Raw genomic sequence first — 27,721 nt, forward strand, 5'->3', positions numbered from 1 at the left:
ATCAAAACTGCTCTGACTCAGGGGCCTTGCAGGGCTGAGAATAGAGCCACGGCCCTGCTAAGGCCCAGCTGGGGACATGAGGCGGAGGAGGGTGAGGGGTCAGCCCGCAGCCTCGACCACGTGTGCTCTTCCCCCATTCTTGTTTTTATGCCACCACTTTGAAGAAATGAAACAGGACCTGTCGCCTTTTATTTAAAAAATGTTGCTTGCCCTGCCTGGGGCTCCTATACAAAAACAAAACACAACCCAAAATGAGGCTTCTTCCTGACCAGAGACGGGCGGCGGGGACTGGAGCTCAGCAAAAGGAATGTGTACCCTGGGGTGGATGACCAGGAGGCCCCTGCCCCATGCTCCTCAGGATGGCCGGGCTGCCCCCTCCTTGCCAGAAGATGGAGGGGAGACGGTCCAATCTTCCAGATGCTCCGTGGGAGCCAAGCACCACTGGGTGGTTACCAGGCCGGGGCAGTGTTGGCCAGACGCCTCATCCGCCTGCAGGAGGGGAGAGGGCGGTGACCCTGGGCAGCTGCCCCTCCACCAGGGATCTCTAGGGCAGCCAGGGGAAGGGGCAGAGACAGGATGTGGTAGGTGGGATCCCCAGCCCCTCCCTCAGCCTTGGCCTGTCTGCTACTTGGGGCCCTGAAGCTGCCCTCTGTTCCACTCACCTCTCCAGGGGTCCCGAAACCTGGTCTAGGCTGTGGTCAGACCAACCCAAGGGCTACTCTTGTCCCCTGCAGGGCTAGACTAGGACTCATCATCCAGGGGCCTGCTGGGTCTCGGGAAAGGTGACGGTCCTGTCCTGCCTGGAAAGGGGGCTGGGGAGGCACCTTGTGTTCCTGTCCTGGTCGCGGATCTTCTTCTCCATCTCGGCATCTGTCAGGGTCTCCAGCAGCGGGCACCACTGATCAGCGTCACCTGTGTTCCGGATGGCAATCTCCACCGTGGGCAGGGGGTTCTCACTGTGGAAGATGGGAGGAAGTAGACAGTTCACAGAGCAGCAGCCGGAGAGGCCCCAGAAAGCGCTGTCCACGCCCCACGGGCAGCTTGAACCCTGGAGCCTGGTTTCTGTGCCCAGCCCCCAACAGGGCGGCGGGGGTGCTGCGGCCCAGCGGACACCACGACAGCGACTCTGGGTCTGCATGCTGGGGAAGGGTCCACAGGACAGCATTGCAGGGCCAGCTGTTCCCACTGCACCTGCGGGGAGGGGGAGGGCCGTTCGCCTCGCTCAGCGTCCACGAAAAAGGAAAGCAAAGGAGTCCAGACGCCGCTCACCGAGGGCCACTGCCCCCGATGGTCCCACACATGGCTCCTCAGCCCGTCATGGGGCCCAGAACCCAAGACCCCTGACTGCTCCACCCTGGGGTCCCTCAGAGACGCCTCCGACTCTGGCTGAGGGCCACCTGCACACCCTCTGGCTAAGTGGACTCAGCGGTGGGGGGGTCAGCCTCAGCGAGGCCACCAAGGCTGGGGGTGCCTGACCGAGCTCCCGCCTCTGCCAGGAGGGCCAAGCCCAGGCTGCCCGGTGAGCCTCAGTGCAGCCCAAGCCCTGCCCTCGTCTACCTGGAGCCCTGTAGAGTCAGCTCTGGAGGAGGGAGAGCGGGGGGGCCCCAGGGAGGTGCCCAGTGGATGATGGCACAGAAAAAAACGGGCCCCTGGCCTTGGTTTTAACACCTCATCTCGAAAATGGGGACAATGTCCTTGCTGTGAGGGATTTCAGAGGATCACTATTATTAAACATCCAACGTACATCCGCTATGTGGGGGACAGGTGCCACTCCCACAGCCCCCCGAGCCCGTACCAAGGGGCTGCCCAGCGTGACTGCAGAGCCCCCGCCCACCCCCCTCATGCTGCTCCTCGGCCTGGAGTCTCAGGGACCGCGGGCGCACGGGGCACAGCCCAGGGCTGCCCTGCTCCCCTGCAGAAGTGGGGCTCACCTCTTGCTGCCACAGCTTGGCCCGTGGGGTCCATGCCCATGAGGCCCGGAGCTGGAGCTGGTGTTGGTGACTCAGAGGCCCGTGGCTGGGCCGCCCCTCCTCGGCCGCTCCTGACAGCTGCTCCCCAGCCGGGTGGCGGTTTGGCAATCCCAAAACCAGCCGGCCACAGACCCAAACATCATTCCTCACCTCGAGGGCTCCCAGCCGCCTTCCTCAGGAGGGGAAAACATGAAAGTCGCCAAGCCCATGCGGAGGGGAGGCAAACATGTTTTCCTCTTAAACAAGAGCTGGTGCGTGGGTCCTGGAGGCCCCTATGTTTACCTCCCCGTGTCTCTGGGAAGATTCCACCCCAGTGGGTTTGTTCTAAAATAAGAATTGCTTGAACCAGGCACGGAAGGATGGGCCTGGAGCCAGCAGGCCCCATAGGTGTTGCGGGGGACATGCGGGCAGAGAGCCGCCCTGCCGCCCTCAGAATCCCCTCTGAGGAGATTGTGCTTCCCGGGCCTCAAGGCCACCTGGGACCCTGATGTTCCCGCGACCTACGGTGTCCTGGCAGGGAGGCCATGGCTGAGGAGGCAGAGGACCTGGAGGTTCATCTTCGATGTGACCTCACTTTTATGACCTCACGAGATACAAGAGGCCAGCTGAGAAGCATGACTGTGCCCACTTGGTAGATGAGAACAAGACTGCGATGGTGAGCAACCTGCCCACAGCTCCTCAGCTGGGAGGAGGGGGCAAAACTCGACGTCGCCCTCCTGTTTATGATCAACTAACTTTGGATAAGGGGCCAAACCCACTCGATGGGGACAGAGCAGTCTTTCCAACAAATGGTGCTGGGACAGGAGCCTGGATCAGGCCACCGTTTCTTAGGTATGACACCAAAAGCACAAGCAACAAAAGAAAAAATAGATAAACTGGACATCATCAAAATTTAAAACTTTTGTGGGACTTCCCTGGCGATCCAGTGGTTAAGACTTTGCCTTCCAATGCAGTGGGTGCAGGTTCAATCCCTGGTCGGGGAGCTAAGATCCCACATGCCTCTCGCCAAAAAACCAAAACAAAACAGAAGCAATATTGTAAGAAATTCAATAAAGACGTTAAAACAATGGTCCACATCAAAAATAAAAAATTTTTAACTTTTGTGCCTCAAAGGACACTGTCACGAAAGTGAAATACAAACCCACAAAAAGGGAGAGAATATTTGCAAATCATGTATGTGATAAGGGACCTGTAGCTAGGATATATAATGAACTCTTACAACTAAATAATAAAACACCAAATAACCCAATTAAAACACAAAGGACATGAATAACCTTTTGTCTAAAGAAGATATACACACGTCCAATAGCACATGAAAGGATGCGCAACACCATCAGCCATTGGGAAATGCAAATCAAACCACACCGAGATGCCACTAGGGTGGCTAGGATCAAAAAGTCAGATAACAAAGGCTGGCGAGGATGTGGAGAAACTGGAGCCCTTGCTCTGCTGGAGAGAATGTAAAACGGCGCAGCTGCTTTGAAAACAAGTCTAGTGGTTCCTCCAAACGCTAAACAGAGCTACCACGTGACTCAGCAATTCCACCCCTAGGTACATACCCAAGAGAACTGAAAATAGGTGTTCAAACAAAACCTTGTGCACAAGTGTTCACGGCAGCACTACTCTTAACAGCCAAAGGTTAACACAACCCAAATGACCACCAACTGATGACTGGATAAATAAAGTATGGTCTGTCTATACGATGGAATATCATTCAGCCACAAAAAGGAATGAAGTGCTGATACAGGCTCCACATGGACGAACCCTGAAAACATTATGCTAAGAAGCCGGCCACAAAAAACCGTATGTTATATGATTCTATTTACATTAAGTATTCAGAACAGGCAGATCTACAGACGGGAAGTAGATCAGCGGTTGCCCAGGACTGCGGAACTGTGAAAACACACAAAAACCCACTGAGTCGACACTCTAGGTGGTGAACGAAAACAAGCCGGCCAGCCCTGCCGTGGGGCCAGCGCAGGGGATGCAGCCCCAGGACTAACCTCTTCTGGTGGCTCTGGTCAGCCAGTCCACAACGACCCTGGTGCCTCCCAACCCTGAGGCTGTTCCAGTGACAATGCCTCTGTCCCCCACCGGGCACAGCTGCCAGGTTCTCTGACCCTTTGCCTGTCCCCAGCTTCCTCCGGCCGCTCCTGCCCTGGCCACCCGCTGCCTCCTCCCCGGCCCACACCCTCTGGCCTCGGTGGCCAGGCACTCGCACCTCCTCTGCTGGACAGCGCGCTGGTTCTCCTCTGTGTCCCCAGCCAGGGCGCAGGGCTGGCCTGGAGGAGGTGGAGGAACTCTGCAGGATGCCACCCCCCTCACAGTCTCGGTGACCATCTGACACCCTCACACCCTCTGCCCAGCCCTCCCCTGGGGAGCCCTGCCCCCTCGTCACTGTCTCTGTCTCCATTCCGCTGGCTCCAGGACATCTATATGTCCTTCTGGTTCAGCTCTGTCCTCTAGCAGCCACACGCCCGCGTCCCCCTCATACTCACTGCCTGCCTCTGCCCACATCAGGCCTGCCTGGCCCGCTGCCTGTTCTCCGCACTGGTGCCCCTGCTCACGCATGGCCTGTGACTAGCCTGCTCCACTGTCGCAGAGGAGGGCACCGCGGCCAGACACCGGGCTGAGCTCAGTCCGGGGGAGACAGCCAGCACCAGCTCACAGGAATCCAGAGTGCTTCCAACGGGTGACGGGGCCCAAAGCTTAAAGTCCCCTTGAGGAGTCACGTGACTCAGCAGCTGCCAAGCCTCGCGTAGCAGAAACCAGGCCGGGGCTCCCAGTCCAGCTCTCTGTGGGCCAGGCAGGCCCTGGCCCTGGAGACGCGGCGAGCCCCTCTCCTTTCCCCAGGCAGAGGCTGGACAGCAGGGAAAGGCTGCTACTGGTCTCCCGGGGAGCTCCCGAGGGGTGGGGAGAACGCGAGGTGGGGTGAGGAGACAAAGTTCCAGGCCCCCTGCTAGCCGCAGTCCTGCCCCTGGATGATAAAGCCTGACCTCGCGCTCCCCTTCCTGTCCTGCCAGCTCTCCGAGCACCCCGCTGCCCAGCCCAGACCCAGCACACGTAAGCCCACGAGGCCTGGTTGGCTGGGGAAGTGCAGAAGCCCTCCTGACGCCAAAGGAGGCCTGTGGCCGCCTCCAGACCAGCAGGCAGGCTGCACCCACCCAGCTGGCTGGGCCAAGCTGCTGTGGAGGGGACGGTCCCCAGTGGGGCGGCCCTGCCTTTGATCCTGAGGATTTGAAGCCTGCATCCTCAGTACCAGAGTCATTCCCACCCACACAACGGAACGTGTTAACTGGCTGCTGAAATGGGAGCACTCCATCCAAGTCCTGACCTGCACCCCCCAGGGCCCCCGGGGGCCTGCTCTGGAGCTGCAGGTCACACTGCTGACAGCCCGGAGACCCGGGAATCAGAGCAGGAGGGATGCGGCCTCGTGTGTGGACACCCTCCAAGTCCCCCTACTGCACACCGGTGAGATGTGGGCTCTGACTCAGCATTTGGGGATAAGGGACTCCCAGGACCTCAGGGTCGACTCTAGGAAGCAAGGCCACCCCAGACTGGCCCCAGGCCGGTCGGCCTCAGCTTGCATGCCGTCAGTGGACACGCACTGCGACACCGTGAGCAGACCTCCCATGGGATGTAGAGCATGGGCCTGGACCCCCATCTGTGGAGCAGGATCCCCAGTTAGCGGGGCTGCTGGAGGTTATGGGAGGCCATGCATGTTATGTCAGCTGGGACGCCCGGGGCCTCAGGCCCTGCGGGTGTTGGTCATTCCTTCTCTCTTGCTCAGAGCTACAGGAAAACTGAGAAGGCTACCTCCTGGGATTTCTGGGAGAACCAGCTGAGACACAAACAGACTCATGCGCTCCCTTAGCTGTTCCGTCTCTGCAAGGCTCTTCGTCTTTGCTCCTCTGCACCACCTTAAGGGGTGGTCCCTCAGTAATGGCCTCCAAATGTGGACGGTGACAGCTTGACGAGCAGAATAAATCCTAACATCCTGTTTTGATGCAGAGATACTCAGCGCCGCCCCCGCTGGCACCCCATCCCGCCGAGGTAAAGGAGCTCGGGGGACAGGGCTGGATGTGACGAACAGTCCTGTCGGTGGGCGAGCTCTGCTATGTACGTAACGCTCGCCGACTCCTGCCCCGGCCAGGCCCGCACGGCAGGGCCACCAGGAACAGGAAGGCCACATCTGTGTCATGAGGAGCCCCGTCCCCCGGTCCACCCCCACCAGCACCCAGGACACTGGACCAAATGCTCCATTTACACTCCCTACCCCCGCCCATCCCCAGCAGCCTGAACGCTACTCCCTCTTCCACACCGGCACCCAGTACGGGTCCAGCCAGCGGGGGCGCCCACCACCCACTCTCTGACTGAACAAGAGGCGATAGCAGCCTCTTGACTCCCCTCCAGGGAAGGCAGCATGGAGTAGCCCTTGTTTGAGATTCAGTGCCAGTCCATCAGACGACCCTGACCGAGGAAGGGTCTGGGTGAGTGCAGGGAGGAGGTGGCGTGTGAGGGTGGCAGGGGCTGTTGGCGGCAGAGTGGGTGAGGACAGAGGGGCAGACCCGCCACCTCCTTAGATCCTCCTCTGTGATGGGGGATGCGAGGAGCCAACAGAGGCCGTTGAGCCCGCAAGGCTGCCCTCGGCCAGACGGCATCATGAGGCTCCAGAAAGTCCCAAAGGGCATCACCACACACAGGGGGAAGCCTTGTCCCCAGAATGGTCTGCAGAAGGAGGAGGAGGCACCTGTCCGAGACCTACCTGAAGGCGTAGGTCTTCTGATGCCAGCTCAGCTGTCCCCGGATGCTGTACGCGATGGTGGTGACGAACTCCCCGCCCAGCCCCAGCTCGGAGCACAGCTTCAGGGCAAACTTCTCCGGCGAGTTCTCCTTCTCTGACATGTCCCACTCAAACTGGTCCACCAGGGAGATGTTTCCCACGTGGATGTTCAGCTGGGCCAGAACCAGGAACATGAGTCAGAGCAGGCAGAACTGCATCCCCCCACCTCCAGGCCCATGAGAAAGTGGGACGGCTGCCCTTATCCCTCTGGCTGCAACTCCCCATCCGCAAACGGGGCTGACCCTACAGACCTCCTGGGCGGCCAGGGGGACTGTGGTTCAGGGCCTGGCACTGTCACCCTCTAGGGAGGGCCCTGGAGGGCCCCGGGCACCTGAGTCCCGCCTTGCCCCTGTTCCCACCCCCTCGCTCCCCGCACCGGCCGATACCCTCTTCTCTGCCCTTCTACCGTGCCGCTCTGGATCTTTACAACGTGATAAACACTGGTCACTCATCAGATACTATCCCCGAGCCCTCCCCTGAGCCAGTGCCTACCCCCCTACTCTGTCTCTTCACGGAACATGCCCTGCTCTGAAATCATCTGCTACGTGCGCTCACAGACCCACAGCCCGCATGGCACAGGCAGAGCCTGGGCGGGTGGGGGTGGGGGGCGGCGGGAGCGGAGGCCATGCCGGCTCCTCTGCCTCGCTCCCCAGAGGCATCTGTGAGACGTGCCACCTGCAGCCACAGCCTGTGCCCCAGGAGCTCCCCACCCTGACTTCTCACCCCACAGATGACCTGGGCCTGCTCTGAAACTGGGCATCAGCGACTCACAGGAAGGACAACTCAGGGTCTGGCGGCATTCACTGGGCATCGTGTGGAGACCCCTGCCCCTGCTGTCCAGCCCTCTGCCAGCCAAGCAGGCCACGGTGCACCTGCCCCTTCATGCTACTGTCCCCAGGCGCTCAGCTGGGCTTTTAAGATTCGGATCGGGACTCGTCCATGCCTTCAGAGAAACGTGAGGCCCTACCACCTGACCTGTGCATGAAGTCCTGCACCTCTGGGCCCCCTGCACGGCGCTCCACTCTGCAGCCAAGGCCCCGCCACTCCTGCCTCCAAGCCACGCCCTTGCTGGGCGACCAAGCAGGTCTGCAGGTGAGAATCGGAAGAGCCGGCCCTTTCCAGCAGGAACCACGTGTCTGGTGAGCCACGTCGGCACAACAGGACCGGAAAGCGAAGCAGCAGCAGGCAGCCCGTGGACACATCACACGGGACCAAACCGCCCTGCGCACCACTCGGCCTGGCCATCAGGGGTGCCACGCAGACCGGTGCCTGTTTGTGCACTGCGCCGACTGCTCATCAATGCTATCGTTTATTAAGAAATACAGACTCATGCCGACCCAGGATGTGCACAGGGGACACATAGTGGGAAAAACAGACAGAGTCATCTTCATGGGTTGACATCCAGTGCGGGGTTAAATACGTGAATGAGGGGATATCAGAGGTGTAGGTGCTGAGGGGAAGAGGGGGAGGGGTGGAAAGTGCAGTCAGCTGTTAGCCAGGAGCCCCAGGAAGGCCGCCCAGGGGAGGGGGCATTTTAGGAAGAACTGGACAAGCTGAGAGAGAGCAGGGTGGGGCTCCCGGGGGAGGGTCTGGGCAGAGCAGGGCCTGAGACCTCCACAGAGGATGCGGGAAGCTCACAGAGTGGGGAGTGGGAGCCGTCAGGGGGGTGGTGGGTGGTGAGGGGCGGCTGGACTGTGGGGCCAGGCCCCCCAAGCAGGCTCCCCAGCTTCAAACTGTATCACCCACATGCCATTCCCTCCCCAGAAAGGGCCCACCAGCCCCCCAGAGTCTGACAGCTCCACCCTCAGCCGCACTGAGCCCCACGGCCCTGGAGGGCCAGGTGTCCTGGTCACAGTGCCAGCCTGGGTTTTCGTTCCGCCGCTCCGGGAGCACCTGTGAGCGGCTGCCCTAAGCTAAGGTGCTGCTCTGTGAGGAGACACTGGTCAGATGTCGTCCTCCACTGTGTCCCAGAAGCACCGGGCTCCTTTGCAGTCTGTGACACACGGGAAACCCTGCATGTGGCCATCAGCATGCTCGCCTACCACGTGGCACGCTCCCCCCAGGTCACAGTGCCCACGAGGCTCTGCCCCCCCGGCAGCAGGCCTTCCCTGACTAGCTGTGTCCGGCCCCAATGCTGGCAGGCCCTCACGACCCCAACCAAGCAGGACCCCAACCTGGGGATGGTCTCCCAGCAGCCTACCAGCCGACACCATCCCATGGGTGGGGATTATAGGTGGGTGTGAGGGCCTGAACGGACCCCATGGCTGACAGCTGTCTAGTCACCAAGAAAGCCTCTGATCAGGGAGCAGGTGATGGTCCCAGGTGGATCTTCAACTGCCTGACAACTTTCTGTATGGCTGCCCACAAGCCCCATCAGGATAATAAAAAGATGACACTCAGTTACAAGAAAATGTCAGAGAAGCCAGCTGTCAGACTCACAAGGACCCTCCCTGTGGCTGACCCCGCCTATCTGGAACCACGCAGTTGGGTGTAGCCAACTCTGCAAGCCCACGTCCCCACCATGGTTACGGGACAAAGACGCAGCACAGAGCAGAGTAGGGGCCATCCTCCAGGGGCCACAGGCTGCGCACAGGGACACAGGTGTTGGTCCCACAGCTGCACCCCACACATCCCCGCCGCTTCTCTCCTAGGACATCCCCCTTCTTTCTCACCTGTGCCCTTTTTCTGCTAGTTGGCCATAATGAGAAACTGAAATAGGTTAAGAAAAATAAACTCATATTTCTCTTAAAAGAAATTAACTAGCAAGGAGGTTGAATCAGTAATTAAAAACCTCCCTACAAAGAAAAGCCCTGGACCTGATGGCTTTACTGGTGAATTCTACCAAATGTTTAAAGAACTAATACCAATCCTTATCAAATCCTGCCAAAAACAGGATGGACTTGAGGACACAGGGAGGGGGAAGGGTAAGCTGGGACGAAGTGAGAGAGTGGCATGGACTTATAAACACTACCAAATGTAAAATAGATAGCTAATGGGAAGCAGCTGCATAGCACAGGGAGATCAGCTCATTGCTTTGTAACCACCCAGAGGGGTGGGAAGGAGACACAAGAGGGAGGAGATATGGGTATATGTATATGTATAGCTTATTCACTTTATTATAAAGCAGAAACTAACACATCATTGTAAAGCAATTATACTCCAATAAAGATGTTAAAAAAAAAAAATCCTGCCAAAAAACTGAAGAGCAAGGAACACTTCATAACTCATTGCCTTGATACCAAAGCCAGGCAAAGATACTACAAGAAAGGAAAACTATAGACCAATACTTCTTACGAACATTGATATAAAAATCCTCGGGCTTCCCTGGTGGCGCAGTGGTTGAGAATCTGCCTGCTAATGCAGGGGACACGGGTTCGAGCCCTGGTCTGGGAAGGTCCCACATGCCGCGGAGCAACTGGGCCCGTGAGCCACAACTGCTGAGCCTGCGCGTCTGGAGCCTGTGCCCCGCAGCGGGAGGGGCCGCGATAGTGAGAGGCCTGCGCACCGCGATGAAGAGTGGCCCCCGCACCACGATGAAGAGTGGCCCCCGCTTGCCGCAACTGGAGAAGGCCCTCGCACTAAACGAAGACCTAACACAGCTAAAAATAAATAAATAAATAAATAGAGTAGCTATTAATTAAAAAAAAAAAAAAAAAAAATCCTCAATGGACTTCCCTGGTGGCGCAGTGGTTAAGAATCCACCTGCCAATGCAGGGGACATGGGTTCAAGCCCAGGTCCGGGAAGATCCCACATGCCTCAGAGCAACTAAGCCCATGCGCCATAACTACTGAGCCTGTGCTCTAGAGCCCAAGAGCCACAACTACTGAAGCCCGTGAACCCAGAGCCCATGCTCTGCAACAAAGAGAAGCCACCACAATGAGAAGCCCGCACACTGCAATGAAAAGTAGCCCCCACTCGCTGCTAGTAGAGAAAGCCCACAAGCAGCAAGGAAGACCCAATGCAGCCAAAAAAAAAAAAAAAAATCAACAAAATACTAGCAAAACTGAATTCAACAGCACATTAGAAGAATTACACACCATTATAAATGATACGACAATATAAATAAATTATAAAAAGTGGAACCTATTCTGGCAATGCAGGGATGGCTCAATAAGAAAACCGATCAATGCAATAAACTACTTGAACAGAATGAAGGACAAAAACCATATGATCATGTCAACAGATGCAGAAAAAAGCATTTGACAAAATTCAACATGCTTTCATGGTAAAAGCACTCAATAAACTAAGAATAGGTGGAAACTATGTCAACATACAAAATTAATACACAAAAAAATCAATGTAAATATCACACTCAATGGTGAAAGACTGGTAACTTTTCCTCTAAGATCAGGAACTAGCCAAGGATACCAACTCTTGCCACTTTTATTCAACATAGCATTGGAATTTCTAGCCAGAGCAATTAGGCAAAAATAAGAAATAGAAGGTATCCACTTGGAAAGGAAGAAGTAAAGTTATCTCTGTTCCCAGATGATATGATCTTATTTGTAGAACACCCTAAAGATTCTACCAAAAAACTATTAGAACTAATAAATGAATTCAGTAAAGTAGCAGGATACAAAGTCAACACACAAAAATCGGTTGCATTTCTACACACTAACAATGAACAATCTGAAATTAAGAAAAAAATTCCAATTACAATAGCATCAAAAAGACTAAAATACTTAGAAATCAACTTAGCTAAGGAGATGAAAGACTTGTACAATGAAAACTATAAAACACACTGAAGGGACTTCCCTGGTGGCATAGTGGTTAAGAATCCACCTGCCAATGCAGGGGACACGAGTTCGAGCCCTAGTCTGGGAAGATCCCACATGCCGCGGAGCAACTAAGCCCGTGCGCCACAACTACTGAGCCTGCACTCTAGAGCCCACCAGCCACAACTACTGAGCCCGCGTGCTGCAACTACTGAAGCCCACGCGCCTAGAGCCCGTGCTCCACCACAAAGAGAAGCCACCACAATGAGAAGCCCGCGCACCACAACGAAGAGTAGCTCCCATTCTCATAACTAGAGAAAGCCCGTGTGCAGCAACAAAGACCCAAGGCAGCCAAAAATAAATAAATAAATAAATAATTTAAAATTTTAAATTAATTAATTTAAAAACATGCTGAAATAAATTAAATACATAAATAAATGGAAAGACATCCCATGTTCATGGATTGGGAGACAATATTATTAAGATGTCAAGACTGCCCAAAGCAATCTACAAATCCAATGTAATCCCTATCAAAATCCCAAAAATATTTTTGCAGAAATAGAAAAACATCTATTTTAAAATTCATATGGAGGGACTTCCCTGGCAGACCAGTGGTTAACACTCTGTGCTTCCACTGCAGGGGGCCTGGGTTCGATCCCTCGTTGGGGAACTAAGATCCCACATGCACACGGTTCGGCCAAGAAAAAAAAAAAATTCATATGGAATCTAAAGACAAAGGACGTCCAGCCAGAACAATGATGAAAAAGAACAAAGCTGGAAGACTCACACTTCCTAATTTCTAAACTTACTGCAAAGCTACAAGAATCAAAACAGTGTGGTACTGACAAAAAAACAGACAATAGACCAGTGGGACAGCCCAGAAATAAACCCTCAAATATGTGGTCAAATGATTTTCAACAAAGTTGCCAAGACCATTCAATGAGGAAAGGATAGTCTTTTCAACAAATGGTTTTGGGCCCAAAACAGGATATACATATGCAAAAAAATCAAAGCTGGACCCTTACCTAACACCATATGCAAAAATTAACTCAAAATGGATGGAACATATAAATGTAAGAGCTAAATCTATAAAAATCTTAGAAGAACACAGAGTGAAAGCTTTATGACATTGGATTTGGCAATGATTTCTCGGATATGCCACCAACGGCATACGCGATAAATGAAAAAATAGACAAACCGGACTTTACCAAAATAAAAAAATTCTATGCATCAAAGGGCACTATCAACAACATAAAAAGGCAACCCACAGAATGGAAGAAAATATTTGCAAATCACTTTACCTGAAAAGGGATTGCTATCTAGAAGACCCAGGGAACTGCTAAAGCTTAACAACAAAAGAACAAAAACCTGATTCAAAAACACAAAGGATTTATGCAGACTTAGAGGATAAACAAATGGCCAATAAGCACATGAAAAGATATTCAAGGTCACTAATCAACAGGGAAATGCAAATCAAAACCACAATGAGATATTGCTTCATACCAAGCAGGCTCTGCAGCAGGCAGGCCTGGGCCCAAACCCCAGCTCTACCACTTCTCAGCAGGGCAGTTGGGGGTAGGTGGCCCCACCTCTTCACTTGTAACACAGCATCTTCCCCTAGGATGGTGGGGGTTACTGAGACAGTATGGGGTGTGCTTGGCCCAGCCTGCCCATGGGAAGAGTGTGGCAGTGTGCTCATCTTACTGTAGCCTTCCCTGCTCTACCCGTCAGCTGGCATAACCCCCTTTGTACCACCCAGGCTCTGCTCCACGCCTGGCAATGCCACAGCAGCACCCCGAAAGCGTCCAGAATGTGATACCTTACTCAGAAGTCAGCCCACGCCTTTCCTGGGATAAGCTGCCTGAAAGACAGCTTTCCAGAAGCCCTGTGCCACAGCATGAATCCCAAACAGGCTTCTGTTGAAGCCTCCACGTAGCTTCAGCACCCCATGACCCCCACCAGTACAAGGAAGGCCCTGGTGCAGGGCAGGGAGCTGCCTACCTTGATAATGACACGCTGGTCTGACTGGTCCTCCAGGATGCTGTCTGTGGGATAGGACTCGATCTGCTGTCTGATGGCGGAGGCGATGGCTGGTACGAACGTCAGTGGGTTCAAATCCAGGTCATCACAGAGAATTTCTGAAAACATCTCAGGGGTCATCAGCTTCTCTGAAATGAGGTGAGAGGTATGGATTGCTGGTGGACTACAGGGCCTAATGTCACCGTGCTCAGCCCTGACCTCCCCCAGCCTGTCCTCCTCTGCCAACCCACCCGGATGAAGATGAGCATGAAGATGAGGACGATGGATCCTCCCAGACATGGTAAGGAGAGGAAGCACAAGACGAACACCCCCCTTCTGGCCCTCAATCCATACACACCACCCCCCCACACCTCTGGAGGTGGTCAAGACCCTATGTGCTCCCCAACCCCAGGCTCCCCACTCCCGGGCTTAGGACTGCACAGCTCCGTTAGTTCTAACCAGTGAGCTGTCTGGGGAGGGGGGAAGCAAAGGCACTTCAGAGCTGATGTGCCACTTCCTCCCCTCTTCCAACCCAGGCAACCAGGGAAGCCCACGTGGAGACACAGGGAGAAGATGGACTCAGAGGAAACCAACGCTGCCAACACCCTGACTCGGACTTCCAGCCTCCAGAACTGGAAGGAGATAAAACCTGCTGTTATGCCCCCCAGGCTGTGGGACACAGGTTCCTTCTGGACAAGCCACTTGGAAGCCAGCATCCACTGGAAGACGGAGCAGGTGCATGCCCATCCACCACTTCCTCTGCAGTGTAAATCCCTCAGAGATCACCCGGGGCTGCGTGTGGCTTTTTACAAGCTCCCGCTGAGTTTCTGACTCTGTGGGCAGCACACGCACTCAACAAGGTGACGGCGTGGGGGTGGGTACGGATCCTGGATCCTGGAGATGTAACTGTCTCAGGTATGAGCTTCATGGGGACTGTCCACTACTGGCCGGACTACAGCACGGTCCTATGCAGTCAAATGTTTTCCCCCGACCTGCCCTCTTTCTCATAACCCAAACTTCAATGACCACGTGTCAAGCTCGGATGAGCCACGGAGAAGAGAAAGCAAAGAGTGAATTCCCGGGCTTCCCTGGTGGCGCAGTGGTTTAAGAATCCACCTGCCAATGCAGGGGACACGGGTTCAAGCCCTGGTCCGGGAGGATCCCACGTGCCGTGGAGCAACTAAGCCTTGCGCCACAACTACTGAGCCTGCGCTCTAGAGCCCACGAGCCACAACTACTGAGCCCGCATGCTACAACTACTGAAGCCCACATGCCTAGAGCCCGTGCTCCACAACAAGAGAAGCCACTGCAATGAGAAGCCTGCTCACTGCAACGAAGAGTAGACCCTGCTCACTGCAACTAGAGAAAGCCCGCATGCAACAATGAAGACCCAATGCAGCCAAAAATAAATAAATAAGTAAAATAAATAAATCTGTATATATATATAAAAATAGAATGAATTCCCTCACAAGCACTCGGCATGATTCCATCTTCAAAAACAAGGTCTGCTGGGACTTCCCTGGTGGCGCAGTGGCTAAGAATCTGCCTGCCAATGCAGAGGACACAGGTTCAAGCCCTGGTCTGGGAAGATCCCACATGTGGAGGAGCAACTAAGCCCGTGCGCCACAACTACTGAGCCTAAGCTCTAGAGCCCGCGAGCCAAAACTACTGAGCCTGTGTGCCACAACTACTGAAGCCTACGTGCCTAGAGCCCGTGCTCCGCAATGAGAAGCCACCACAATGAGAAGCCCACACACCGCAACGAAGAGTAGCCCCCGCTTGCTGCAACTAGAGAAAGCCCGTGCGCAACAATGAAGACACAATGCAGCAATAAATAAATAAATAAATAAATAAATAAATAAATAAATAAAAAGAATGAGGTCTGCTTAACAGACAACTGACCCCATTATTTCACTAGCCCAGAACAAGGGCTAGAGACCAACCCTCCTCACAGCACCACTGTGCCAGACCTGAACACTCAGCTAGCCTACTATTGATAACTCATACATCCAGTTTTAGTGAAGCAGCAGGAAGCTAAGGTGCTCAGGCCAAGCATCCTATGAGTATACTGTGCAGAGGATTTTTAAAATTAACTTTTTTAGTCTATGATCATTGTAGATTCAGATGCCGCCTTGATTACTGCAGCTCCACACCAAGTCTTGGGATTAGAAAGACTCGTTCCTCCTACTTTCTTCTTTTCCAAAATTGCTTTAGCTACTCTAGTTCCTTTGCCTTTCCACTGAAATTTTAGAATAATTTTGTCTAAATCTACAAAATGTCTTGCTGGGATTTTCAAAAAAATTGCATTAAACTTGCATATTAAAAGGGAAGAGATATGGGGATATATGTATATGTATAACTGACTCACTTTGTTATAAAGCAGAAACTAACACACCATCGTAAAGCAATTATACTCCAATAAAAATGAAAAAAAAATAAACTTGCGTATTAATTTAGGGAGAATTAACATCTTGAATCTTCTGATCCATGAACATAGTTGTCTGTCCATTTATTCAGATCTCCTTTAATTACTTCCATCAGTGCTTTATAGTTTTCAGCATACAAAATGTTTCCTGAAACAAACTATATTTGTAAAATTTACACCTTTTTTCTTAACTGAGTAACTGTAAATAGTAACATATTTTTATACTGGACACTTGAGTGTCCACGTGTTCACTGACAGTATATAATATATAGAAATACAATTGACTTTTGCATGTTTATTTTGGGTCTTGTGACCTTGCTAAGACTTGGTTATTAGTTCTAGCAGGTATTTTTGGTAGGTCTCTTGGGATTTTCTACGTAGATAATCATGCCATCTACAAATAAAGACAGTTTTATTTCTTCCTTTCTGAAGCGTATGTTTTTTATATCCTTTTCCTGCCTTATTACACTGGCTAGTACTTCCAGCACCATGTTGTCTATTCCCAATTTCCTGAGTTTTTATCAAGAATGAGTGTTGGATTTTGTTAAATGCTTTTTCTGTATCAATTGATATAATCAAGGGATTTATCTTTTCTAGTCTGTTAATATGATGGATCACACCGACTGATTTTCAAACACTGAACCAGGTTTGCATTCCAGGATTTGAACCCAAAGTCCAAAACCTCCAAATCTACTCCACAATGCTCTGAATGTCACAATCAGAGTCCAGGGTCCCCCGATGGGCAGCAGGCAGGAAACAAGACTGTGCGCAAGACGGTGGGTTGGCCACCACGTACCGTTCATGTTCCAGGTAAAGGCATCCCGCAGCTTCTGCCCATCGATCTCCATGTCCAGTCGGATGGGAACCAGCACCTCGGGCTGGGACGCGTTCTCATGGATCACAGCTGGGTCGTGGTCGTCGAAGCTGGAAGGGAGGCAGCAGCATGCTCAGCAAGGGGGGCTGGGGTCCCTGCACCCAGGGCCTCCCTCTCTGCACCACTGGTCACTGTGACCGAACCAGAGGGGAAACCTCGCTTCTTACAGGGACTTGTCCACTATGGGCTGAGTGGGCAGAGACAGTGCCAGCAGGGGTCCATGCTAATGGACACGCAGGACGGGAGGGGAGATGCTGACTTGGGCAGCAGGACAAGATGGAGATGTCCGAAGTAAGGGAGATTTAAGCCCCAAAGCAGGCAGGACTTCCCCAGGAAACTGTAGGAAAGGAAGGGTACTCCCAAAAGCGGAAGCCCTTGAGCAAAGGCCGAGGGGCAAGAGAGTCAAGAGCTGCTGAGGGAAGGAGGGGTGCAGATGGGGCGGAGGAGCAGTGGGAGGACACTGGGAAGCTACAGGGGTCCAAGTGCCCACAGTTCTCCATCTCCAGCCTCGACCCCGAGAGAGCCCCAGGAGGACTGAGAGCAAGGCAGTTCTGTGCTCACACCTGCATTTTAGAAAGACGAAGCGGGAAGATATGGGGTGAGGGTGGGCGCAAGAAACGCAAGGGCGGAAGACCGAGGGTTGAGAACTGTTCTCAGAGAGCTGGGGGCACAGATGACAGATAAACAAACAAATGAGGAAAACACCCCCCTCTCCCGGCCCAGACACGAATGCTCTAGGAGACACCTTCAGGGAAAGGGACAGAGTGGCCATTCTAAAAGGGGAGGACCACTCTGAGAAGTGACATTCAAACAGAGATGGGAAGGGAGAAAAAGAAAGGGTGAGGAGGGAAGGAGGAGGGGGAAAGGGATGAGCCTGCAGATGCTGGCAGGAAGCGAGGGAATTGCGAGGGCAGGAGCGCCTGGGCGGCAGAAGAGCGCTGAGGAGGCCACTGTGCCTGAGGTGAAGGTCGGCAGGAGCCGGGGCCAGAGAGGGGCAGCCACCACCAGGACTCTGTCAGGTGGATGCTGGTGTGACGGGGCATCTAGAGGACCTGCCCTGGGTGAAGGGGCACACGCCTGGTGGGGAGCTGGCCAAGGGTGGTCGGATTCTGGACACTTGGAGAGCTGAGCAAGTAGAATTTGTGGAGACTGGCTCTATGGTGTGAGAAGGAGGAAGGGTTCCAGGATTGTGGCCCAAGCACAGGAAGGACGGGATTGTTGTGTCCTGGAGTAGAGAAGCCTGCAGGCAGCCTGTGCCGGAGGTGCTTGGGGCGGCATTCAGAGGACAGCTTAGTGGGCGGGAGCTTGAAAAATGGCCCCCCAGAGACATCTGTGTCCTAAGCCTTGGAACCTGTGACTGTCACCTTATAGAGCAAAAAAGGCGAGGGAGCCTTGTCCAAGTGGGCCCTAAATTACATCACAAGTGTCCTCACAAGAAAGAGAGGGAGAGGGAGTTCCCGGGTGGCCTAGTGGTTAGGATTCCAGGTTTTCACTGTGGTGGCCCAGGTTCAATCCCTGGTCAAGGAACTGAGATCCTGCAAGCCACGCGGCACGGCCAGAAAAAAAAAAGAGAGAGTGTCAGAGAAAGAGAGGGAGATTTCACACACACAGATGAGGCCATGTGACCACGGAGGAAGAGACTGGAGTGATGCTGCCACGAGCCAAGGAACGTGGCAGCTGCCAGCAGCTGGAAAGGACCCTGGAGGGAGCAGGGCCCGGCAACACCTTGATTCCGGCCCAGTGAAACTCCCAGCCTCTGGAACTGTGTGAGAATAAACTTGGGTTGCTTCAAGCCACCCAGTTTGTGGCGTTCTGTTCTGGCACCATGGGCAACTAAGCATTGAGTCATGCAGATGGCAGAGAAAAGGTCCAGGGACTGCGCCCAGGAACGCTACCTGAGGAGCTGGGGGTGAGCGCAGGCAGAGCCAGGCTGGACCACGTGGAGGCCAGTCATGCTGGACACTGAGGGAGACCAGCCCCAAGGAGGAGCAGTGCAGCGTTTCGGGGACAGGAGGTCAAAGCAGAGCGTTTTTCTGGGGAGGAGGAAACTAAAACATGCTGGAGGACCTCGGTGGAGTCAGAGGGCGAGGCCCACTCACCACAGCGGGAACGTCCTCTTCTTGTCCCGGCCCATGCGGTTCCTGTTGATGGTGGTGGAGCAGGGCACGGCGTCCAGGTGGTGGGAGCTGTTGGGCAGGGTGGGCACCCACTGGCTGTTCCTCTTAGCCTTCTGTTCCCTGGGAGACATGGAAATACCTCCACTCAGTCTACGAGCCGAAACTGCCCACTAGGCATCAGGTCGTGGTCAGTGGATGCCCACTGCGCCCTTGCTGGGCCCCAGGTCCCAGTGGGGACCTCTGTGCACCCCAGACTCCGCAGGTGTCTATTCCCTAGGCTCCCACCAGCACCTGCTCCTGGGTTAGGGGAGGTGCAGAGGGGCCCCAGCCCAGTGCCTGAGCCATGACCCAACGTGCTACATGCTGGGCACAGCTGCACGGTCCCTTCTGCGAGGAAGGGACTGTACAAGAAGGCTGCCCAGAAGAGCAGCCCTGGAGCAAAGCCTTAAATGCTGAGTCACGGTTCATGGGTGGAGGAGAGGAGAGCATTTCAGGAAGAACACAGAGGGCAGCAGGGCTGGAGACACAGAGGGGGTCCTGATTACAGGGGCTGGCGTGCTCTGCAGGAAACGGATGCACTCAGCAGGTGGCTGTGAGTTCCTGGAGGTTTGAAGCAGGCAGAGACTCAGACAGTTATTTTAGACATGCAGTCCAGGCTGAGAGAGACTAGGCAACGGCTCTGGCCTCTGGGCCTTCAGACCAGTAGAAGTGAGAAGACACATTGGTAAATACTCTCTAGAAAATGATGCTCAAAGTAATCCAAGGAACCCATGTCCCACAAAGAGCTCACTCTTCTCTCCAAATTACAAGTTGCTTTTACTACTAGGAAAGTACCAAAAGCTGACCGACAGGAGGGGGTGGGCTCCCACCTTGCTCTGCAAGCCCCTTCATCACACTCAGGCCGTGTCCCTAGTAACCTGGGAGCAACGTGAGGGCAGCAACTGTACATAACTCACCTTTCCATCCCCAACCTCTGCATCATGTCACCTTCATGATTTTCCGCAACCGCATCACTTGAAACAATGGCCTGCCCCCTGCCTTAGTGCTCCCACCATCTCATGCACATAAATGCATGTTTTCTTGAGAGCTGAAAGCATCACGCAGGTATTCTGCACGTCTCGCTCATGTGAGCCAGGTTTCGGGTTGCTGCAGGGTCTACTTACCCACAACACACCGTGTAATCCCAGACTATTTGGGTGTCTGCATCTTCGCTCACACAGCCTTTCCCTGAGGCAGGACACTCAAGGGGCTCCCTAGTTCTCTTTATAATTCACATGCCACCAATAGCATCTCTGTACTTATAATGGTTTTTGTTGACGGTATAAATTATTTCCCTGGGACAAATTCCCAGGAGTGAAATGAATAGATCAGAGACCAACAAAAAACTTTGAGGCCGCAATGCCTGAGGCAGAGCCGCCACGGTGGGTGTGAGTGTGCCCACTCCATGACGCCCTCCCCGGTTCTTTATGTTGCTAGTTATTTATTTTTTTACTTTGCATTTTTAAAATCACACCCAAGAACAAACATCATTCCCTGTGTTTCTTTACTCCTGTGCTTCAGTGTGGATCAAGCTTTACCTATTTGTCTACATAAAATAGACAAATACTTGGGGTATCCAAGTTTTTCTTATAAATCTAAATGAACAAACTCTACAAGGTAGCAACTTCCCAATTACTCCCCTGTTTAACTGTTAAAGTAAATGCTCTTTCAAAGGATCTACATTGATACGTTCAAATCTATTGTTTGTTTCTTTTGTGAGTTGATCTGGGCCACTAATTGTTCTGACAGATTAGTGAATTCCACTTTCAAAGCATTCTTAATGACTCTCCAGAACCCAAGACTTGACTTATGTTTCTTAGAAATTCCAAAGTCAGAAAAAACTTCAAAGCCTGGCTAAGACGATCTGTAAACACAGTGGGTAAATTGCTGAAAAGTATTTTGTTCCAGAGCATGAGAAAAATACCCGTGGGTGTCCCAAGAGCGAGCCGAGCCCAGGGATGCACTACCTGAGGTAGGTGGGGGGTTCCGTGCTGATGGATACGGCCTTGTACTTCTCATCGTTGCCATCCAGAATCTCTTCCACCTCGGAGGCTTTTAACAGAGTCACGCTGGTGGCCAGGGTCGTGTATCCATGATCTGCAACCAGAGATGCGGCTGCGGTCACCCTGCGGGCGGGCAGTGAGCAGCAGCAGCCAGGAGATGCAGCGCACTGAGGTCCTCACATGCAGGAGGTGGGAAAGCGGGCGTCAACCTCACTACTGCCCAATGCTGGCCTCTTCCAAAGGGACGGTCTGGACCCTGGCTTTCTCTAGAGGCCCTCCCGGGTCAGCACCCCCTGGATGGACGGGGACCAACGTGTCCCGGGAGGAGCACTGGCTCCAGGCACAGGGGACGCCCATGGGCAGCTCAGCCCGCGGGGCCTCTCGGGGAAAGGAAGGCTCCAGAGTGACACCGCCAGTGGGAAGAGGTCTGACACCGCTGCAGTCCACGACACGAAGCAAGGTGGAGATGAAATGAGGGATGAGAAATATTTTTCTTTTAAAACAAGAGCCCAGAGAGTTGGAAAGAGCTGCTGTACACCAAACAGGAATTCCTGGCCCAGCGCCAGTGGATGCGAGCTGCCCGGGAGCGAGCGGGGAGTTCTAGGCAGTTCGACCACAGCTCGCCTAGGGAGCCTGGTGGAGAGACAGATGGTTACAGGAAAGAGTCTCCCGAGCGCGAGGAGCAAGAGGCCGAAGGGTCGCCAAGGCATCCAAGGGGCAAGCGCAGCTGGGGACGCACTGGTTAGTGATTGGCGCTCCACTGGGGTGGAGGGAGGACCAGGGAGGCTTTGGAAAGCGCGGGAGGGGGTGAAAGGTTACAGCAGCGCATAGAAAAGCAGCTCCGGCTCCTGCATTAAAAGAATTCGATAGAAAAGACCACCGCAGCGCCTACAGACGCACTGGCATGGGACAGACTGCGAAGCGCACATGCACACACGCAGGGACGCAGGCACACGCACGCAAACGGGCACACGCACGTAAACGGGCACACGCACGCAGGGACGCACACGCACTTGGGCACACGCACACAAGGGCCGGGCCGGCTCCGCTAGGCAACCCTGCCAAAGGGAAGGCAGCTTCGACTGAGGCCAGAGGCACAGGGCCTCTCCCCAGCTCAGAGGTGAGGAGCACCCTCTGCCCTCCCTCCCGGGTCGGGTAGCAGCGCCCCACAGCCCCAAGCGGGACATGCACACGAGCGCCAGCGGACCGACTGCCAGAACCAAATGCCACACGATGGATGTGCGCTGGGAAGCGAAGCGGTGAAAGCCGGAGGGGAGCGGGGGCTGGGGCGGCCCCCCGCCGCCCGGGCGCATGGAGGGTGACGATGGCAACACGCCCGCGGCAGATGGTAGAGCATCACAGCATTCCTAAAACGTTTTCAGACCAGCAGTCTTCACAACACCCTCTCCGCCCTGGCCCCGCCCCCTCCGCCCAGCGCCCGCTGCCAACACCTGACCCTGACCGACCCTGACGGAGGACCACCCGCTCCAGGGGGACCCCAGGACGCTCCGCCACCCTAAGGTCAGGGCTGCCGTGAAGACGCTCCGGAGTGAAAAAGTTTTATCTTCATGACATAAGCGAGTGGTTTTGAAACAGGTTTACAAACCCTCGTGAAGACGCACCCTTAGTGTTAGGTTTTGTTTTTTTACCATGTGACGATGCAACTATTTTCTTCCTCTCTTCCACAGTGGCTAGTCGCCTCCAGAGCGAGGGGTATCTCTTGTACAGAGAACCTCGGAACATACGGAGGTAGTTTCCCACCTATGAGTAAAGCGAGAAGGCTCATTATAAGGGTCGCAGCTCCTCGAGGAAGGGGAGGGCCCTGGCTCAGAGGCTCTGCTGGATAAGTGACAGACAAACACACCTCGACTTGGCCCCCAGGCCTCCAGGCGCCAGGCTTCCAGCAGCAGTAAAAATACATTCTGCTGACATCAGGGGTTCAACAGCAGTTCGTATCTGGCCTACATCTGTCCTTCTGGCAGGGGTAATAACATCTGCATCCTGACGACAGGACCAAGTTCAGAAAGGCCTGACCAGACACTGGGGAGGCAGGCCCCCCGAGCTCACTAAGAAGCTCGAAGTGATTCTGATTTTGGACTAAGGATCTGTGGCACTTTCCAGAAATGTAAGGCCTCTCTGACTTTCTTTTATCTTAAGACTTTGATATTTTTACGATGTAATAAAGACCAAAAAGGTCTTTTAATTTTAGACAGATGCAGGATAATTTCCCCCATGGCCTTTGTTGCTTTGTTTAGTAACAAAACTCAAACCAGAAATACCAAAGGAATTTTCCAAAGAGTTTAAAATGCACTTATCAGCAATCCTTAGATTGCTATATAAATCATTACTGCCCCAAACAATAGCTTCAGTTTGCCTGTACCAAATACTCGAAGTACGACTTACTTGATGAAAAGAAATCTAGTCCTAAAGTTTTTATAAAGAAACTCCATTGTTTCACTGACTTTTCAAAAACAAACACTTGAGTCACATGGCCAGGGACAGCAGGTGGACTGGGTGCTGGCTCCACCTGTGACCAGGCATCACTTCCCTTTTCTGGGTCTCCCTACATCTCTGTCAGATGTTCATCGACTGTGAAGTTCACCCACGAAGGACCACTTCTACTACTTTCCCGCTTACCTACCCCATTATAGTATATTTATTTTTAAAAAGTTTCTCCATTTTTCATGAATCAAAGATTTACACGATGCCCAACCAGGGCTGCCGAACAGTGCAAGAGAAAGTGGCCACAGGGTCACTGGTGCTCCCCACTGCAGGCACAGACCCATGCCAGTTATTTGGCTTGAGTGTGGTTACCGTCCAAGGGTAAACACATAGCTTCCATTAGGTTTTTGAAAAGACACTGACTATAATGCCCCCACTACTACTTTGCAGGTCCTGCAGACCTCCCACACTCCTAGGCCCTTCCCAAGGTCCCTTCAGAACTTAGGAGACCAGGCCTGCCTTCCTGGGTTTTCCACGAACCAGCCTTTGCCACCTCTGGACCCGGGTTTCCCAAATGGAAAACGAAGGTGTGGTTATGGGGATTTCCTAGGATCCTCTCAGCTGTGACTCTGGCGTGGTGACAACGGCTGCCTGCAGATGGCAGGAGAAGGGTGACACGCTCACTGCAGCTGTGGATGCCCTCCCAAGGCTGCTACACCCAAGTGTGTGGGGGCGCTGAGGGTACTGCTCTGGCGGGCCCACCTCTCTGAATACTGTGCCTGTTTGCCAAGGGCAAGGGGCCTGGGGGCCATCCACCCAATGCTGTCAGAGGAGCTGCTGCTTATCAGTAGACAGCACTCTGACCTTGAACCCTTCCCAGGCCTCCCAAGGCCTGATGATTGTTAAGCCAGGCCCCAGAAAGCAAACTGCCTCTCCCTTCTCCCATCTGGTCTCTATAAACTGCATCTCAGGACAAACGTTCTCACTCAACAGGGCTGAAAGAGAAGACTGCAGTTAGCTTTCTAGAATCTAAAATGTGCTAAGGGGAAGAGCTTAGAGACCATCTAGTCTAACCATCTCATTACATACATGAGGAAAGTGACACACAGGCAGAGCTGGAACCAGGCCTCCTGACGTTCTGCCCACCTGGCTGCGGGCTCCACCTAATAAACGCAAGCTTGATTTTCAAAAGTACCACCGACTCAGAGCCAATGCTAAACTGACTGCTCTTCCTGACCGTTAGATCAGGTAAAGGTTTCTTTCTTTCTTTCTTTTTCTTAAATTAACTAATTAATTTATTTTTGGCTGCATTGGGTCTTTGTTGCTACACGCAGGCTTTCTCCAGTGGCAGTGAGCAGGGGCTACTCTTCGTTGTGGTTCCTGGACTTCTCATTGCGGTGGCTTCTCTTGTTGCAGAGCACAGGCTCTAGGCGCACGGGCTTCAGTAGTTGCAGGACATGGGTTCAGTAATTGTGGCTCGCAGGCTCAAGATCGCAGGCTCAGTAGTTGTGGCTCATGGGCTTAGTTGCTCCGCGGCATGTGGGATATTCCCGGACCAGGGCTCGAACCCATGTCCCCTGCACTGGCAGGCAGATTCTTAACCACAGCGCCACAAGGGAAATCCCAGGTAAAGGTTCTCTAAACAACCTGTCCATCATCACAAACTGAAACTCCTCCACTGCCTTTGTGCCCACCGGCCGATGAGGACCATTCTGAGCTATGGCAGATGGCAGGCACTGGCTCCTCTCCTCAGCATAGCTAGCTTTGAAGAGTAGTATTTTTATGATGACATGAAAAATGTGTTGCATCCTGCCCCTTGTGTTTTTCAAAAACTGGTGAAAAAAGGAAACACTAAGGTTCCGATGCTACTGAAAACACTGGTCTCATAACTCAATACAACTCAGACAAGCCAGGAATCACAGGGAGTCCTGGAAGCCTCAGTGTGACCATCATGAGGCTTAATTCATTCACACTATGTTCAACTGTGATGGAAAAAAACATTGTGGGGGAAAAAAGAAAAAAAAAAAAAGGAATGAAATGTCTAATACTGAAAACTGCTACAAGGAGAAGTAACCGCTGGCATTTGTAACTGCTTTAACTCTCCAAGATCTGCACTTAACTCATTACATGAGGAAGACACTACTGCTTGGTGTTTGCACGTCTAAATTGCATATCCATAATTTAAAAATATATGTGTATGTGCATGTACACACACAAACCGGGGACTGCCAAAAAGGCCTAGTTTGAGGCAATCTGGAAAAAATATACTTGCTATAAACTACCAGTGAAGAACCAGTTGTAGGGTTTTCCTAAAGTTAGTCATCCACATGATTCAACAAAGTGCTGAAAAGTCACTTTTAGTTAAGGATTAAAGGCTTAAGGCTCTTTCCCCTGTACTAACTCAGAGTTAGTTCAAGATATCCGAAGTGTCAAGCGCTTCCGAATTGCTGATAGATCTAACTCGGGGGCTGAGGCCTTAGCCATCCAAAAGCAAGCATCCTCCTCCCAACCTGTTTCCTCACTGGTAATCAAAGGTCAGAACAACTCTCCGCCCACCTCAAAGTTCACGAACACGAAGGGGGTGAGCCCTCACTAAGCCCCGTGTTTCGAACATACGATTTCAGGATCCCAGCTCCAGCAGTGTGGGAGGGGTGCGTGTACGGGGTCCAACATCTCCCCCCACGTGTCGCAAGAGATAACTTAACACCCCGTTTCCATGTGCCCGGCTGGAGCTGTGGAACTCAGCGTGGCCCAGGGGCCCCTGGACGCCGCAGCCCTGGCAGCCGGGCGAGTCCGCGACTCCGCAACACCAGTGGGTGAACCCAGGCGGCCGAACGCTGGGCGGGGGCCTGCTCAACCACGCCCCGGTCAAACCACGCCCCCAGACACAGACAGACCATGCCCCGCTGGCCGGCCGCGCACGCGCGCGCCCGCCCGCCGCGATGAATGGAGACGCGCGTTCCCGGCGCGCAGACCCGCCCCGAGGCTCCCGCGGGGACCAGGCCGGCCAGGGGCCCGGAGAGAGAGGACGCGCCGCGGGCTACCTCAGAGCCGATCATGTAGAACTCGCCGTCGTCTTCCAGCTGGAACTTGACAGGCTTCTGCCCGAAGGTCTTGCTCAGCGCCATCATCATCATTGCGGCGGCAGAGTCGGGCGGCCACGGCCGGGGTGCGAGGGTCAGGAGGGCTGAGGCGGGGCCGGGGAGCCCCGAGCCCAGGGAAGCCGAAGCCGGAGGCGAAGGGCTGGCCGAGCCGGGCCGGGTGCTTGCGCCGCCGCCGCCGGACTCGTCCACCGCCGCAGCAGACGACGACCAGGCCGCACTCAGTGCGCAGGCGCGGGCGTTGACGCTGACGCGCGCGCCACTGCCGCCCAGACAAAAGGCCGGGCGCGCCCCCGCGTGCCCCTTAAAGGAGTCTCGACCCGTTTCTCTTCCTCCCAGGCCGCCTCTCAAGTGGAGGTACCAGGGAAAATTTCTCACGGACACAAATAGCAACCGCGGCCCTGACTCAGGCGGTGGTCTTCCCAGTCTCACAGCTGGGACTGTAACTCAGCCCAGTGAGGAGGAACGAGGCGAGGCCTGAAGGCCTGGAGGAGGCCAGAAGCACATATGCCTCAGTTTCCTCGGCCCAAGAACTCAGTGCAGCTGAGCAGATAGGAGGGCTAAGGGACCAATATCCCAGCTCCGGGCCCACACTGTTCCTGTCGCTTTGGGGATGGGGTTTGCAGGATTTCAAGGCCCAGGTGGTGTTTGGTTTGGCTGGTGCATCCTCTGAGTGCTGGGGTTGGCAGGGGCGAGGGGACCGTCTCCATTCCCTCCTTAACTCTGCGCTTTATGCCTGCCACAAGCCCGGTGCACTGAAGCCAGACAGCCTTGTCCTGGGGCGCTTACAGCTGGAGCGGGGCCTGACACACAGGAAAGCATCAAAGCATCCGTGTATCCGGTTGAACAATTGCAGTAGGTCAAAAACGGCCCACTGCTGACAATTTCCTATGGTTCCATCTGATAAATGGCAGTCGTGGTAGGTGCCACTCCGAAGAACATTCGCATGGGGCTGGGTGGCAGGCGAGGAGACCCTGGAGAGTTAGGAATGGTTGGCGGTGGTAACCATGAGTTTTGTTCTGTGTCTCGACAGCGTCAGGATAGGGGCTGGAGCGTGGCATGATCAGAAAGAGCGACCACCACTTGGTGGAGGAGGGTATGAGGGGCCATTGGGGAGGCAGGGAACAGATTATAAAGCCACTCCAGGCATCCAGCAAGATGAGGAGAAGCCC

The 27,721-nt window shown here is 53.9% G+C and overlaps 1 protein-coding gene across 2 annotated transcripts; it reads right to left on the reverse strand.

The window, feature by feature from the left end:
- Positions 1-157: 157 nt before the first annotated feature.
- SMARCB1 (SWI/SNF related, matrix associated, actin dependent regulator of chromatin, subfamily b, member 1) lies at positions 158-26,773 on the reverse strand. Of its 2 annotated transcripts, none has more exons than XM_059894782.1 (9): positions 26,493-26,773; positions 22,656-22,767; positions 20,971-21,100; positions 18,947-19,084; positions 16,770-16,897; positions 13,531-13,697; positions 6,736-6,926; positions 825-956; positions 158-489 (listed from the first exon to the last, which is right to left on the reverse strand). In XM_059894782.1, exons 1-9 carry the CDS (start codon positions 26,583-26,585, stop codon positions 450-452), a joined length of 1,131 nt encoding a protein of 376 aa, XP_059750765.1. In that variant the 5' UTR covers positions 26,586-26,773; the 3' UTR covers positions 158-449. The 2 variants fall into 2 exon arrangements, with proteins under 2 accessions (XP_059750765.1, XP_059750764.1); XM_059894781.1 differs by having other exon boundaries at positions 22,629-22,767.
- Between the last annotated feature and the right edge of the window lie 948 nt (positions 26,774-27,721).

Source organism: Balaenoptera ricei, chromosome 14, assembly GCF_028023285.1.
Source record: "Balaenoptera ricei isolate mBalRic1 chromosome 14, mBalRic1.hap2, whole genome shotgun sequence".
NCBI classification, from domain to species: Eukaryota; Metazoa; Chordata; class Mammalia; order Artiodactyla; family Balaenopteridae; genus Balaenoptera; species Balaenoptera ricei.

What these genes read in the sequence shown, in the direction of transcription:
- SMARCB1 (XM_059894781.1), bottom strand. Translation starts at nt 26,585, where the DNA reads ATGATGATGATGGCGCTGAGCAAGACCTTCGGGCAGAAGCCTGTCAAG. An exon ending in AACAAAACCTAACACTAAGG is followed by an intron (nt 21,101 to 22,628) that starts GTGCGTCTTCAC and finishes CTCTGGTTGCAG; the next exon opens with ATCATGGATACACGACCCTG. An exon ending in GACCAGGACAGGAACACAAG is followed by an intron (nt 490 to 824) that starts GTGCCTCCCCAG and finishes CCCCTCCTGCAG; the next exon opens with GCGGATGAGGCGTCTGGCCA.